The sequence below is a fragment of the Phyllostomus hastatus genome, unplaced genomic scaffold (genome assembly GCF_019186645.2).
Source record: "Phyllostomus hastatus isolate PE091 unplaced genomic scaffold, TTU_PhHast_1.1 phas_contig_38, whole genome shotgun sequence".
Taxonomy (NCBI): domain Eukaryota; kingdom Metazoa; phylum Chordata; class Mammalia; order Chiroptera; family Phyllostomidae; genus Phyllostomus; species Phyllostomus hastatus.
The window spans coordinates 7518937-7536370 of NW_025333869.1; the positions used below are offsets into that span (position 1 = coordinate 7518937).

The following is a 17434-nucleotide window of genomic DNA, read 5'->3' on the forward strand; positions in this document are numbered from 1 at the left end:
ACAAGCTCAGAGCCAGCAGCCACCTTGTGGAGCTCTGAAAGCCCTTCTTTTAACACTAGCCCAGAGTCTTCCATGCATCTTTCTTCTCAAAAGTGTGATGCTTTCTTACCACAACCTCACATTTAATGTCATTACATTAATATCTGCATTTCTCCTCTCTTTTTACTGTAGAGCTAAGAATATATGCTGCAGTGTGGTACATAGACCTGAAAGTAAAAAGAGCATCATTTTGACATGGCTGGGTTTTACACTGACCATAACTAAAACCCTTCTTTAACTCCGTGTTATTGCCTTCAGAGGGACAGGAGAGACACTTTACCCTTCTGCCCTGGCCTCTTTTGGGCCCCTTTCAGAACAGCTTGTTGAACTGGCCAATGCAAAATAAGGCAGATAATTTTCTTGTTTTCAAAAAGGATACCTGATAATTTGATTTCAGGTAATTGTCTATTAGTATTTTAAATAGTATTCCATTGGGAACAAGAAATAAATCTGTAGATTAGCCAAATTTCCAAATACTAACATTAACTTTGGTTCAGTTTTTCAAAGGCCACTATTTTCCCTTCCACCCATCCCTTCCTGCTCATCTTCAATTTTACCTGTTCATATCTCTTTTCTAACAATAAAATGGAATCTCAGATGCTTCTGGCAACTATGTGTTATTAATAAGAGATGGAGCTTTGTTATTAGGTTGCACTTTATTATTTCCTTCAGCTCAACATGTACCTGATATTGGAGGGCTCTCTCTATGGATTTAGATGGAAAGCAACTGCAAATGATGAGGTTGCATTGTTTCTGCAGGTCCCATTTCCTTGCTCTTGGGTGAGAAATCCTATCCTGTGTAAGCTGAAGGACAGACTGGTGTTGCCTTGTTCTGACTGTGCAGCCTGCTTTGTTTGTATCACTGAACCACGGAGGCAGTTGCTGTTCTTTTGACTTGAGATGCCTGTTCCAACGAAGAGATCAGTAGGCATTTAGCACAGCTACTCTGGCCTGTTGGCACAGAGGGTCTAGTTTACCATCACCTCCTAGGGAAATAAAAAAATTTTTCTTGTGGCCAGCTTTACATAGAATGTAATACCAAATAAGACACACATGTAGCTTCCACTTGGGAGAGTGTTTTCAAAGTGCACAAGCATGTTAATGGTTAACTAGCCTTTAATAGAGTATTAGTGGATTGCAAAAGCTTTACTTCTGAGCAGAGTGAGGCATGCCTGGTGCCAGCCTGCTAGGCCAGCAACTCACCAGGGCAAAGAAATCCTTAGAATGTTGCAGATGGCACCATATACTACTGGAATGCCAACTCTGTCTTATGAAGCTAGATGGAGTAATCAAATGAAACAAAAACTGTTTTGAAGGCAGCCAATAATAAAACACATTAAAATGCAAAACCACCGAAAACCTATTATCCCTAAGTTCCTGTCATATCATTTGAAATCTAGAACTCAAACTTCATTTTCTTTTTGTCCCTTTTCTGTTCTTAGTGTTTTGGGAAGAAGCCTAGAGCATTAAGTTCTTTACTGTGTGTGTTTTAGGATATGCCCACTCACATGTTGTAAAGCACAGGACTTTGACTCAGAAAGAGACCCAATTTGAATCTGGGCATGACACAATGACTGACCCCTTCAACTAGAAACTGAAGACACTTGAGAGAAAGCAAAATCCAGATAGGAAGGCTCTACCAAATTCCAAGTCTTTGATGTTGCAGTGGAAGATAACTTCTTCATTCACCTTGAGCTCTACCACATTCCAGTCTTCGATCTTCTCTAGAATGACCTCATGTCCATCTTCAGCCAGCACAGCTGGAAAAGATAGAAAGGGATATGAGTGACAGTGGAGCAGACTCTATATATTTTTTAAATTTTATTTTATGTGGTTATTTTATTTTCCAAGTAATACAGATTAAAAATATTTACACACCTATTTTTAAGTTCATACTTTAGCACTCTTGTTTGTATGGCTTTAAAAGTTATAGCAACTTATATAGAGTCTTCCTGCTATAACTTTTAAAGGCTCTATATTAATATGATATGCAGATGTTTTTATGGATGACAGCAGCTGTACTGCTCTCCAGTTGCTCATGACAGTAATTCAACTGCCCTGGTGGGCACTGACCTGGTGCTGGCCTCAATGTGCCCTTACTCTTGCTGGGAAGCATAACCAGAGACCTAGAATTTCAAGATTGGTTTAAATTTGTTCTAGACTCATATGATCTGTGAAAATGTGAGCTTTCTTTGAGAAGAGTTTTAAGTTTTTCTTGTAGAGACAATATTCAATATTGTAGGGAATTTGTGAAATGGGGTAACTTCTTACCCTGCTGATGAAAATATAAATTGGTCACCTTTCTGAAGGGCAATTTGACAGTACATGAAAATACTCTTAGAAGCCTCAAAAAATTAGAATTAAAAATGATTCTAATATCTGGCCCAGGAAATTGCACTTTTAGAAAGCTTCCTAAGGAAAAAAATCCAAAATATAGGCAGGTTTTTTTTACAATATTTCATTCTGTAGTTTTATAATAGAAAAATACTGTGAATAACTTATATGCCCAATAACAAGAGGATGATCAAGTAAATAGTAGTAAGTCCATATGATGAGATTTTATTTGAATATTTCAAAAAGCATTTATGAATTTTTAATAGTAAGAAAAATCATAATAAGCAAAAATCAGACTACAGATAAATATATATTCAATATTATTTAAAATATGTTTGTGTAATAGAAAAAAGAAAATGCTCAGTGATTATCTCTCTGTGGTGAAATTATGAGAAAGTTCTTCTTCTTTATTCTTTCATCATTTCCCAGACTTTTCTATAATAATTAGAAAAAATGTTTTTAAGAAAGATAATGAATTCATTTTTAAAAAATTTATTTTATTTTTGTTCAATTACAGTTGTCTGTATTTACCCCCCACTTCTCCAACCCCACCCCAGCCAAACCCACCTCCCTCCCTTGCTTCTACCAACCCCCTTGGTTTTGTCCATGTGTCCTTTATACTTGTCCCTGAAAACTCTCCCCCCATTATTCCCTCTGACCTCCCCTCTGGTCACTGTCAACCTGTTCTCAATTTCAGTGTCTTTGGTTATATTTTGCTTATTTGTTTGTTTTGTTGATTAGGTTCCTGTTAAAGGTGAGATCATATGATATTTGTCTTTCACTGCCTGGCTTATTTCACTTAGCATAATGCTTTCCAGTTCCATCCATGCTGTTGCAAAAGGAAGGAGCTCCTTCTTTCTTTCTGCTGCATAGAATTTCATTGTGTAAATGTACCATAGTTTTTTGATCCATTCATTTACTGATGGGCACCTAGGTTGCTCCCAGCACTTGGCTATTATAAATTGTGCTGCTATGAACATTGGGGTGCATATGTTCTTTTGGACTGATGTTTCAGGGTTCTTAAGATATATTTCTAGCAGTGGAATTGCTGGGTCAAAATGCAGATGCATTTTTAGTTTTCTGAGGAAATTCCATACTATTTTCCACAGTGTCTGGACTAGTCTGCAATCCCACCAACAGTGCACTAGGGTTCTCTTTCTCCACAACTTCTCCAACCCTTGTTGTTTGCTGCTTTGTTTCTGATGGCCATTCTGACTGGTGTGAAGTGGTATCTCATTGTAGTTTTAATTTGCATCTCTCTGATAGCTGGTGATACTGAGCATCTTTTCATATGTCCCTGGACCCTCTATATGTACTCCTTGGAGAAGTGTCTGTTGAAGTCCTTTGCCCATTTTTAAATTGGGTTGCTTGTCTTCTTAGAGTGAGCTCAACTTTTATTCTCACATTTGGAAACTGCATTTTGTTTATCACATTCCATGGCTCCTCTCTTAGACATCAGGTACAGAAAAATTGTTAGGTTTATTTTCTACTGGAAAAAATGAAGAGTATATGGGCTCAGGAGAAATTATGTGCATTGAGCAGTCTGGAGCTCTATTTTTTCCAACTTCTTTCTCTCCAATTTTCTTGATGTGTTCTAACCTCTAATATTGGTTGTAGAGTTGATGTAATAAATCACCTCCCTTGGCAGTTTTCATGTATTGGTAAACTTTTTGGTTAGGATGGAAAGAGAAATCAGATGGGGACATTTTTTTTTTAATTTTTGGCATTTCAATCAGTCCTATGTGGAAAAAAGCAAACAGTTATTCATTAATTGCATTTAATTACAGAGACAATTGCTTTTCCAAAATGTTGGCATGTCCACTTCATCTTTCAATCAGTTCAAGAGCATCAAACCCCAACTGTGAACATTTTAATTGCATGATTTTAACTTCACTTCTGGAAAGGAACTTCAGAAAGTAACTCAGCGAGGATCTCCATTAACAAGATAGCACTCCTTGGGCACCCAGTGGTGGCCCTAATTGACTTTACTTACGTCAGCTAATGCCAATCTCTACAAAATACCCACATCTTTTCCTTTGACAAATTTATGTTATTGTATCCCATTTAAATGTCTTGTTCTTAGATATCTCTGGAGGAAAGTACTGGGCATGGACAGATGACTTGTTTAAATGAAGCAGACCACCCAGTTTGGGGGGCCAATGGTTCACCTAGGAAGCATAAATCTCTACAGGCAGAGATATCCAGGAACCATTTAATCCCCAAACAGCACCCTCTCAAGGGAGGGGAGGTGTAGCTAGAAGGGGAAAAGCTCCAGGTGGGTAGAGAGGAGGCAATTCAGCCTCCATGATCTTGGATATCCTTGTCTGAAGATGTTCCTGGGAAATGTAGTTTAATATAATAGGGAAAAAATCATGACCTAAACAGCTTCTCCACTCTCCCTTTATAACCCCATCTCTGGGAGCTAGGTGGTGAGGCCTGGGATTTCTGGAGAGGAGGGTGCAGGTACTGTCTGGGGCTGGTCACAGTGAATGCAGTGTAAGTGAGGCAGGGCTCTGTGTGGGAAGGTGTGTGCCCTGTAGCTGCCCTGACCCTTTCCTTCAGGGCCCCATATAACAAAGCCTCATGCAGCATGTGAGTTTGGGATTTGTTTTATGAGAATAGCAGAACTCTTTCATAGCAAGGTATACCTAAAAAACTAGGTTAGATCCATCAAATAGTCAACTCGCCCTATGGAAGTAGGGGTGCCAAATAATGGGGGTCTGCCTGAGCCATTGAAATCCAAAAAGATGAAATCCTCTTAGGGGAACAAATAACTCCTCACTTTGCCTTTGCAAAACAGGGGCTCTTGGGGCTTTTAAGTGTATCTGTCTCCCTCATCAACCACAACACACTCCCTTACCTCTCTAGGTACCTGGTGTTAATAAAGCTCATTAAATAAACAAGCTCATAACATCATTGGGCACCTCCAATGACACTTTCAGACCCTGAGTGGCCTAAGTCTGATTCTTATTAAAGTGATAAGCCACCTCAAATTCTAGATTGTATGTCACCCTCAGGATGCCCATTCCTTCTCATCAGCTGAGGATGTGTTGAGCCCAGCAGTAGGGTGGCCAGTACAGGGTTAAGGGACCAAATTGGAAGGAACATCAGAATTCCTGCAGCTCATCCAAATGCCAACTTCTCTACATGGAGGACCCATTTGTTCCTATGAGCTGCCATAGGATTGTCTCTTCAAAGAAAGGTCAGATAAATATACTCTATACAGCAAAGTCTTTGCAAAGGCAGTGGCTAAACTCCAGCATAAATCAACCAGAAGCTATAAGGCCACCCACAGAATGCCTGCTTCTTTGAAGTGGCACCTCATTTTTCAAGTGGGATTTGGGTAAACTGAAGAGACATAGGAAAGCCTCCCTCTTCTCAGTGCTAGGAGAATTGTGCACCATCTGTGAATGACTTAAATGCTGCTGGTTAGGAAGTCAAAGCAGACAGACAGGCAAGCATCTCCTTTTCTGCTTTGCACAGATGCAAGGCGGTGACCATTAATGTGTGTAGCTAATGCACAGCTAGATATGAGAGGCTGTCGAACAGAGCATCCTAACAAAATAAGGCAGATTTTATTCTTATGGGTCAGTTTCCATTCCTTCTAATTCCCTTTTGTGGGTCATTTGGCAGACTTAAGTTACAGCAGGCCAGGAGCAACATGGCCAGGGGAATTATTCAGAACATTTTGTTAAGCATTAGTTAGTTTAGTTTAATCAGTATTGAAGCCATAGTAGAGACATTTTTGCTGGACAACTATAATTCATGGGTAATGAAGAAAGAACAAAAATGTTCAGATTGCTTGAGGCATAGTAAATTCAGGAAAGATTAAACATATTTCCAAAACCAGCATGGCTTCAGGAAATGATAAAGAGCTATGACTGAAAAAAAACCCACAGAATTTAGACGCAGGTTTTTAAAGATGAGATGTATCTGAAAATGCACCACTCTCTGCTTGGTGTGATGATAGTGTTTGGTCTACAGTGGTATGGGAGTGTGGAACAGAGAGGGTAGAGCATATGTTCCCTGCTTTGCTTCTTTTAACACTCAGGCATTTGTCACAAACCCTCAGTAAATGTTGGCTGCCAGTATAATATGAATTATTATTCAGGAATATACAAACCTAACTTTAAAAATCAGCCACCTACTGATTACTCAAGACTCCTTCAACCATAAAAATTCTCCCCTTGATCTCAAAATACTCCTCTCCTCCCCTACGATGGGAGGAGCTGCCTATGCTCTTTGCTTCCTCTACCCACTCCTTTACCTCCTGCACTAGCAGCCTTCAGCCTACCTTTTCCTGAACCTGTGTGCTCAGAGGTGAAGAACCATCAGCACAGTAGAGGACTCACCCAGTTCTCCCTTATACCTCAGGAGATGGATGCTCTGACCCATTTCCTTTATTCATTTAAAATAATTTTACTCTAAAATTTTATCAGATAATAAATGCAATGTAGGCCCATGATATTTTTAATTAAAATTTTTATTGTTGTTTAAGCACAGTTATCTCCATATTCCCTCCACCACTCCCCCCCTCACGGCCCATCTCTGCCTCCCACCCTTGATTCTACCTGCCTTTGGCTTTGTCTATGTGTCCTTTATACATATTCCTTGATGACTGCTCCCCTTATTTCCCACAAGATAATGTGGCCAGAGAAGCCCCCTGGCCCCTCTGGTTACTGTCAGTTTGTTCTTTATTTCAATATCTCTGGTTATATTTTGCTTGCTTGTTTGTTTTGTTGATTAGTTTCCACTTATAAAAAATTCTTAAAAATTATAGAAATGAACAAAAAATTTTAAATCACCCATAATTCTTCCTCCTCCTTTCCCTTTGTCATTTTCACTGTAAGTGGGATCACAGTGCACATAAAATTCAGGAACATACTTTATTTTCTTAACACCATGTCATGATAATCCAGCCCTATCAATATACATAGTGCTGCTGCATTGCATTTCATGTGACAGAGGTACTGTAATTTACTCAACCATTTTCTTTTTCTGGTTGTTTCTAGTTTTTCAGTGTCACCAAGAAATGTGGAGGGAGACCCTCCATGTACATGTCCAAGTTTGTGTGTGTGTGTGTGTATGTGTACAATTGAGAAATGGCATAGCTGGATTCTACAACATATAATTAAATTTTAAGACACTGACAAGTTGCCCTCCAAAGTTACTGTGCCAGTTTACCCTCCCATCATAAGCCTTTGAGAATACTTTTTTACTAGGTCCTTTATCAACAATAAATTCATCTTTTTCTAGAGATAGCTCTTACTTAATGGTTTGGTGCCTATTTTCTTATTGAAATTCTCATTTCATTTGCTGCCTGTTCCTTCAGATTCTCTCTTATCTATGCACCCCTCTGAGGGACCATTGCCAATGTCCTGCTGTCTACCTGGTTCTATTTTTCTTCCTTCTCTGCAGTCTCACCTCCTGAGGTTCTGGCATTTGGCCCCATGTAGGTCCATTTTAATAAATATTTATTGGTCCCTAAGATATACCAGGCACAGTTCCAGACACTGGAACACAGCAGAGAACAAAACAGTTAAGAATGAGATCAATGGAGAGATATTCCAGGCATGAAATCAACAAGGAAACAATAACCTTAAATGACATAACAAATCAAATGGATTTAATTTATATCTTCAGAGCATTTTATCCCAAAGCAGCAGAATATACATTCTTTTCAAATGCACATGGAACATTTTTTAGGATAGACCACATGTTAGGACACAAAAAATGTCACAGTAAATTTGAGAGGATTGACATATCAAGCATCTTCTTTGACCATAATGGTAAGAAACTAGAAATCAATTACAAGAAAAAAACTGAAAAACACACAAACACATGGATGCTATGTAACATGTTGCTAAACAATGAATGAGTTACCAATGAGATCAAGGAAGAAATCAAAAGATACCTTGAAACAAATGAAATTGAGAACACAACAACCCCAAATCTATAGGACAAGGACACAGTGAAAGCAACCCTCATAGGGAAATTCATAGCATTATAGGCCTATCCCAAGAAACTAGAAAATCTCAAGTGAATCTAATCTCAAGGAAATAGAAAAAGAAAAACACACAAATCCCAAAGTGAATAGGAGAAAGGGAATAACTAAGATCAGAGCAAAAATAAAGTCTAAAAAATACAAAAATTCAATGCAACCAAGATCTGGTTCTTTGAAAACATAAATAAGACCAACAAACATTTAACCACACTCATCAAGAAAAAAAGAGAGGAACCAGGTAAATAAAATCAGAAATTAAAAAGGAGAAGTAACAACTGATATCAAAGAAATACAAGGGTTGTAAGAAAATATTATAAACAATTATATGCTAACAAATGGACAACCTGGATCAAATGGACAAATTACAACAAACATAAAATCTTCCAATACTGAATCAAGAGGAATCAGAAAATCTAAGCAGCTTGATTGTAATGGATGAAATCAAAGTGGTAATCAAAAAACTGCCAGCAAACAAAGTCTTGGCCTGGATAGCTTCACAGGTGAATTTTTATCAAACACTCCAAGAACTAACACCTATCCTTCTCAAACTATTTAAAAAAATTCAAGAGGAGAAAGACTCCCAAACTCATTTTACAAGGACAGCATTATCCTAATTCCAAAACCACACAAAAGTACTACAAAGAAAGAACATTATAAGCCAACATTCGTGATAAACATAGTTGAAAAAATCCTCAACAAAATATTAGCAAACTAAATACAGCAATATATTAAGAAGATCATGCGCTACCATCAAGTGGGATTTTTCTTGGGATGCAAGGTTTGTACAATATGTGCAAATCAATTAACATGATATACCACATAAACAAAAGAAATGGTAAAAACCACATCATCATATCAATAGATGCAGAAATAGTATTTGGTTAAATCCAGCATGCATTTATGATAAAAACTCTTAGCAAAGTGGGAATAGAGGGAACATAACTCAACATAATAAAGGCCACATATGACAAACTCACAGCTAACATTATACTCAAAGGGAAAAATCTAAAATCAGTTCCCTTAGGATCAGGAAAAAGACAGGAATGTTTGCTTTCATCACTCTTATTCAAGATAGTACTGGAAGTTTTATCCACAGCAATCAGACAAGAGGAAGAAATAAAAGGCATCCAAATTGGAAAGGAAGAAATAAAACTATTTACAGATGACATAGTACAGTATACAGAGAACCTTAAGAACACCAAATAACTACTAGAACTGATAAATTCAGTAAAGAAGGATACAAAATTAATATTCAGAAATCAGTTGCATTTATTTTATTTATTTATTTTTATTCTTTTATTTCTTCTTTCTTTATTTTAATTGTTATTCAAGTACAGTTTTCTGCCCTTTACCCCTATCCCAGCCCATTCCCCCAGCCCTCCCCACCTTCCCCTGTTATTGTCCATGTGTCCTTTATACTAGTTCCTTCAAACCATTCCCCCCATCCTCCAAAGTTCCCTTCCCTCTCCCCTCTGGTCACTGTCAGCCTGTTCTCAATTTCAGTGTCTTTGGTTATATTTTGCTTCTTTGTTTGTCTGTTTTGTTGATTAGGTTCCTGTTAAAGGTGAGATTATGTGGTATTTGCCTTTCACCACCTGGCTTATTTCACTTAACATAATGCTTTCCAGTTCCATCCATGCTGTTGCAAAGGGTAGGATCTCCTCCTTTCTTTCTGCTGCATTGTTTTTTCTTTTTTAAATATATTTTATTGATTATGCTCTTACAGTTTTCCCATATATTCTCCCCCTTTTCCCCTTCTGTCCTACATCCACCCTCCCACCAGCATTCCCCTACCTTAGTTTATGTCCATTTGTCATACATATAAGTTCTTTGGCTTCTCCATTTCCCATACTATTCTTAACATCCTCCTGTCTATTTTGTACCTACCATTTATGCTTCTTATTCTCTGTACCTTTTCCCCAGTTCTCCCCCGACCCCCACTGATAACCCTCCATGTGATCTCCATTTCTGTGATTCTGTTCCTGATCTAGTTGTTTGCTTAGTTGTTTTTTTTTTTTTTAGGCTAGGTTGTTGATAGTTATGAGTTTATTGTCATTTTACTGTTCATATTTTGATTTTCTTCTTTTTCTTAGATAAGTCCCTTTAACATTTCAAATAATAAGGGCTTGGTGATGATGAACTCCTTTAACTTGACCTTATCTGGGAAGCACTTTATCTGCCCTTCCATTCTAAATGATAGCTTTGCTGGATAGAATAATCTTGTGTGTCGGTCCTTGCCTTTCATGACTTGGAATACTTCTTTGCAGCCCCTTCTCACCTGCAAGATTTCTTTTGAGAAAACAGCTGATAGTCTAATGGGCACTCCTTTGTAGGTAACTGTCTCCTTTTCTCTTGCTGCTTTTAAGATTCTCTCCTTATCTTTAATCTTGGGTAATGTAATTATGATATGCCTTGGTGTGTTCCTCCTCAGGTCCAATTTCTTTGGGACTCTGAGCTTCCTGGACTTCCTGGAAGTCTATTTCCTCTAACAGATTGGAGGAGTTCTTCTTCATTATGTTTTCAAATAATTTTTCAATGTCTTGCTCTTGTTCTCCTTCTGGCACCCCTATGATTTGGATATTGAAATGTTTTAATTTGTCCCATAGGTTCCTAAGCCACTCCTAATTGCTGCTTTTAAGATCCTTTGTATTTAAGCTTTGGCATTTTAATTATGATGTGTCTTGGAGTGAGCCTCTTTGCATCCATCTTGTTTGGGATTCTCTGTGGTTCCTGGATTTTATGTCTATTTCCTTCACCAAGTTAGGGAAGTTTTTTTCATTAGTTTTTCATGTAGGTTTCTGATTTCTTGCTCTTTCTCTTCTCCTCCTGGCATCCCCATGATGCAGATGAGATAACACCTGAAGTTATCCCAGATTTTTCTTACACTATCCTCATTTTTTAAAATTTTTTTCTTTTTGCTGTTCTGATTGGATGTTTTTTGCTTCTTAATATTCCAAATTGTTGATTTGATTCTTGGCTTCATCCATTCTATTGTTGATTCCTATAAATTGTTACTTATTTCAATTAGTGTATCCTTTGTTTTTGACTCAATCTTTTTTATGCTGTCATGACCTTCACTAAGGTCCCTGAGCATCCTTATAACCAGTGTTTTGAATTCTACCTCTGATAGATTGTTTATCTACATTTTGTTTAGCTCTTTTTCTGGAGTCTTGTTCTGTTGTTTTTTTTTTTCACTTGCTATGTTTCTTTGTCTCCTCACTTCGGCATCTTCTTTGTATTTGTTTTTATGTATGTGGTAGAGCTACTATGTCACCCAGGCTTGGTAGAGTGGCCTAATGTAATAGATGTCTTATAGGGTCCAGTGGCATAGCCTCCCCTATTACCCAAGCTGGGTACTCGAAGGGCTGGGTAGCCCTTCATGTGGGCTGAGTACACACTCCTCTTATAGTTGAGCCTTGATAGCTGGTGGCCTGTCCAAAGTCAGCCACTGTTTGTGTTCTGTCTTGGGTCACATAGCACTAGTTACAAAGTAATTGGCAGATGGCTGCTACTTGTGCTGTGCTTGGAGTTGCCTGGGAGAGGCCAAGCTGTGAACAAAGCCTGGATGCTGCTAGTGTTGGGCCTGGGGCAACTTAGTGGGAGGGACAGAGCTTGCTGAAACCACATGCTGTTTGTTTGAGAGAATTTAGGAAAATCTGAAGCATGGGCCAAGACAAGCCATTCATATGGAAAAGCCAAAGGAAACAGCTTGGGTATGCCTGAAAGTTGGGTGGGGCAGGGGCAGATAATTCCAAAGTGGGGCAAACAGTGTGAAGCAGGTTGTTGGAGGCTCAGAAATGGCATCCGCTTGCTGGCTTTGTAGAAGGAGGGCTTAGAAAAGGAACAATGGCCTCTGCCAGCACTTCTGCCTGGGAGAAAGCTATCCCCCAGCTCTCACCCTGGAGCTGGAAAATTCATTTCCTCCCCAAATATCTCTGATGCCTTTCAATTTGCTGCCCCATCAGAAGGAGTAAGTCTGAGGAAGTCTGTGTGTGGGTCCTTTAAGAGGAACTGCCTAGGATTCCAGCAGTTTCTGTCTTCCACAGCCTCAATCCCTGTTGGTTTCTAAAGCCAGAAGTTATGGAGACTCATCTTACTGGCACTGGAACCCTGGGCTGAGGGGCCTTGTGTGGGGCTGGGACCCTTCACTCTTGAGATAGCCCTGCTGATTTTTATCTGCTACATGTGGGTGTGGGATCAGCCTGTTCAGTGTTTCCACCCCTCTTACCAATCTTGATGTGGTTTCTTCTTTTATTCTGTAGTTGCTTCCATTCAGCTAAATTTCTGAAAGTTCTGAGTGATGGTTGTTCTATAGTTTAGTTGTAATTTTGATGTGGTCATGAGAGGAAGTGAGCTGTGTTTACCTATGCTGCCATCTTGACGGGAAGTGCATCAAAACCTAATTTCTAACCTCTTAATATTTCTTAGTAATTTATTTCCTCCCACTTCTCTTCCCAAAAACTCTTTCTTCAGAATTGGCCCCTTAAAGCATATCCTTGATCTCATCATTCTTTAGCTCAAGAAAATTTTCTGGATCCCTTTTGCCAAAAGTAAAATGGTCTGACTCTCTCGTTGCACACCTTCCTCCAGGTAGAACCAATTGCTTTCTGCCCGCCCACATGTCTCAAACTACTCTCATTTCCCCTTTCTAGTGACTCTCCTCCCCTAGAACTATAAGAACCAATGCTCACTGGGCACTTACTGTGTGCAGGTATGGTGTTCATAATTCTACATGCATTTTCTCATTGGAATTTTATGTTAGTGAAGTAGGGATTTTGTCCCATTTTACCATAAGTAAATAGAGACTCAGAAAGGTAAAATAACTTAATCTTGACTTTGGTCACACAGCTATTACAGGATGGACACCAATATTTAAAACTAGATCGATTGGACTTCAGAGCCTTGTGTTTAGTCTCTGCTCATGACATGTCTCTGCCAACAATGCCAAGAATGTAAGCAGAAGACAGTTGACCAGGAAGAGGTGGCCAGCAGAGCCAACAGGATTTGTGTAAAACTAAATGGGAAGTCTTTCCCCTTTAATACTTGTAAATTGTATATTATAACAAAATGTTCATTTATACATTCTGCTTTAATGTAATTCTTGGTATGTAAGTGATCTAATTGAATGCTATACAATCATGTTGATTATAGCAGTAGTAAGAAACAACTAAAAAGTGTCAGCAAAACAGTGGAGCTGGCAGATCCAAACTCCTGTTCACCCACAGAAACATAAAACAAACAAACAAACAAACAAACTAACTAACAACCCAAAAACCCAAATAAACACCAAAATTGTCAGAACCAACTTTCTCAGAATTTTGGAGAATAGTAAAAAGTGACAAACAAATGAATGCTGAATAAAGAAAAAGGTAACTTTGTTTTTGTCTCACTTATTTCATCTAGCATAATACCCTCTAGATTCATCCATGTTGTTGCAGATGGTAAGGTTTCAAAATTAGCAAGTTTTATCAATGGTATGAATTTTCAAATAATTATGGAGAAAGTTAAACATTGCAAGTTGTGGACCCTCAGAAAGAAGATACCTATTAAGATGGGCTTTCCAGAGCAAAGCAAAGCAGACCAGCACAGGGCAGAGCAGGCCAACATGGAGCAGAGCAGAGCAGAAAAACCAGAGCAGCGCTGCCTAGTCCAGAGGAGCCTCACCTTAGGGCCACCTCACAGCTGTGCTGTCTTCACAGCCATACTGTATCACAATTGAGCCGTTTTGGACTAAATAAAGTTTTCTTTTTCACCACACCCAAACCAGGGATTCCTCTTGGTGTTGAATTTTCACCAATACCATCGGTTGACACAGTAATAAATTTCAATGGTATTGATATGCTGTCATTTAAGAGAATGCATTTTAGTTTTTGTCAAACTATAAAAATAATGATGTGGAATAATGTATCCTAAAATTTAGAGATCTGTGTGCATTGTGAAAGGCTTGAAGACCTTGATTTTAGAATTGGTATTTGGAGATAAATCAACTGTTTTTTTTTTCATCATTTGTTTAAGTGCATGGTTTTGTGGTATTTGTCCTTAGCATGTCTTTGTTGTAAAGAAAATCATGTTTAATATTGACAAAGAAACTAAATATTTTACTTGAGAGTGTGAGCAAACTAAGCAGTTGACTCTTTTAAGGTGAAGTGCAACATTAATAGAGGGAGAAGTCAGACATCTTATAATGTGCTGAAAGGCAGCTTGTCCACCAGCAGATGTAGCTTCCTGTTGTCTCTGCAATCTGAGCCTCACATACCAGCAACATATCTGAAGAGCTGTTAAGTAAAACCTCAAAGTATTGATCAAACTTAGAGCAACATGGATTGAAGAAATTCTGTAGGAACATACTAAAATACAACTTATATGGTAAACAGTGAAATGTAAGAAAGAAACAGTAAATCAATCAGCTGGGCACTCTGTAATTACAAATGATCTGGGCCTGAGCATAGACACCGCCCAGTCTTATATGGTAAAAGCAGGAGCATAGATAATGGTTTCACAAAAAAGACTACTTGTTTCTTCCTATATACTAGTGTGCATGGAGGATGTTTCCAAGGCAGGAATTGCCAAGTGAACCAAATCAGAAATTTCTGAGATGGAAACTTTCCAAAAATAGTGAGAGTTGCAATAAAAATCATAGTACCCTTTGTAGTAAAATTTTGGAGGACCTTATTTTCTGTTGAGCTTTATGATAAAGGAAAATGATACAGTGATACTTATGTACTGTTCTCTGAAATGAAAGGACCATGACACGTAGGACTTTAGAAATCACCCAGTATTCCCTTGGTGCTCAGAGAAACACAGAGAGGAGAAGCAGAACAATTCCCAGGCCAGGGGACTGAGTTCCAAGCTTCCTCATTCAGGGAGGTGATGAGCTGTCACTGCATCATTGTGTCTCACTGGTTTTCAGTTTGACATCTACATGAGCTTTCTTTTGCTCAAAGAAAGAAATTTGCATTTATAAATGACAGCTATTTATTTGTTTTGTCTATGTCTGTAACTTCTTCTAAGTAAATAAAGCGTGTAACATTATTTTAAGATGTATTCCTGAGTGATGATTTTGTAAACATCTGTTACTATAAATTTTTATTTAAAATATAACTTTTAGCTTAAAATTACAAAAAAAGAAAGAATCAATAAACTTGAGAACAGGACAATTAAAATTATTGAGTCTAAAGAACATGAAGAACAAAGAATTTTTTAAAAGTGAATGTACCACCATATATGCAATGGGAATCTCAGAAGGAAAAAAGAGGAAGGGGAAGAAAGAGTATTTGAAGGAGTAATGGTTGAAAACTCCCAAAATTTGGTGAAAGATGTAAAAATACATATTCAAGAAGCTAAACTAAGCCCAAAAAAAGATCAATTCAAAGAAATCCACACTGAGACATATTATAGTCAAATTGTCAACAGACAAAGACCAAGAAAGAATCTTGAAAGGAGAAAAAAATGATTTGTCGTGTACAAGGGCTCCTCAATAAGATTAACAGCCAAATGATTTCTCATCAGAAACTATGAAGGCCAGAAGGCAGTGTAATGACATATTTAAAGTACTGCAAAAACAAACTTGTACTGATTAGAGTTTTCCAGAGAAATAGAATCAATAGGTTATATAAGAGAAAGAGGGAAGAGAGGGGTTATGAGGGAATGGAGATATTTATTTTGAGGACTTGGCTCATATATTTGTGAGGGCTGTTGAATCTGAAGTCTGAAACAATGGCCATGTAGGTGAAGTTAATGTTGCAGAATTCAATTATGATATCCATAGGTCAGGCAGGCTAGATACACAAGTAGGAGGTTTATGTTGCTGTCTTAAGTAAAATTCCTTCTTCTTTGGGTATCCTTAGTTTTTTTCTACTAAGACCTTCTATTAAGGCCATGTGAGTGGGACTTGACTTATTAAAGTCCCACTCACATGGAAGGTAATCTGTTTTATGTACTCTACTGACTGTAAATGCTAAGCACACCTAAAAATACCTTCATAGCAACATCTAGACTTGTGTTTGATCCAACAACTGGGCACTATAGCCTAGCCAAGAGGTGACAGAAAAAAAACTAACCATCAAAACTGTCAAAGAATTCTAAGATTGTCAAAACTATCCTTCAAGAGTGAAGGGAAAATAAGACATTTCCAGATAAATAAAAGCTGATATAATTTGTTGCTAATAGTCCTGCCTTACAAGAAAGGCTAAAGAAGTCATTCAAGCTAAAATGAAAGGGCACTAGAGAGAATTGTGAAGCCATAAAAAGAACTGAAGGACATTGATAAAGGTACAGTGACAGTGATAAACCTACAGTGACAAACATAAAATCAACCACTTTTGCACTTTTGATTTATAAACCCCCTTTTTTCCCTATGTATGTAAAAGGCAAAAGAATAATATAATAATTATGAATCTGTGTTAGTGGGCACACAATGAAGATAGTGATAACATATTGAAGAGACAAGGATGAATATGTATAAGAACAGATTTTTGTATACAAATGCAAACTAACTTGGTATTATTTAAAGTAGGTTTCTGTAAGTTTAGATTGTTTATTGCTATTCCCAAGTAACCACAGAAAAATATCAGAAACAGATACCAGGAAAAAATCCCATTTGATATAGCAACAAGAAAAATAAAGTACCTAGGAATAAACCTAACCAAGTAGGTAAAAGACCTGTACTCAGAAAACTACACAACACTGAAGAAAGAAATTAAGGAAGGCACAAACAAATGGAAGCATATATCATGTTCATGGATTGGAGAATTAACATCATCAAAATGTCCATACTACCCTAAGCAAGTTATAGATTCAATGCAATCCCTATTAGAGTACCAATGACATATTTCACAGATATAGAACGAACATTTCAAAAATGTGTATGGAACCATAAACAACCCTGAATAGCTGCTGCAATTTTGAGAAAGAAGAACAAAGTAGGAAGGATCACAATACCTGATGCCAAACTGTACTACAAGGCCACTGTAATCAAAACAGCCTGGTACTGGCATAGGAACAGACACATAGACCAGTGGGACAGAACAGAGAGCCCAGAAATAAACTCAAGTCTGT

The 17434-nt window shown here is 37.9% G+C and overlaps 1 protein-coding gene across 1 annotated transcript in view; it reads right to left on the bottom strand.

The window, feature by feature from the left end:
• Positions 1–960: 960 nt before the first annotated feature.
• The window catches only part of CUNH10orf53 (chromosome unknown C10orf53 homolog), a 30068-nt gene continuing 13594 nt past the window's right edge, over positions 961–17434 (bottom strand). Inside the window, exons 2-3 of the mRNA XM_045841801.1 lie at positions 1680–1799; positions 961–1025 (exon numbers count right to left, since the gene is read on the bottom strand). Of these exons, the coding sequence (XP_045697757.1) occupies positions 961–1025; positions 1680–1799 (185 nt within the window). The remainder of the gene's footprint in view (positions 1026–1679; positions 1800–17434) is intronic.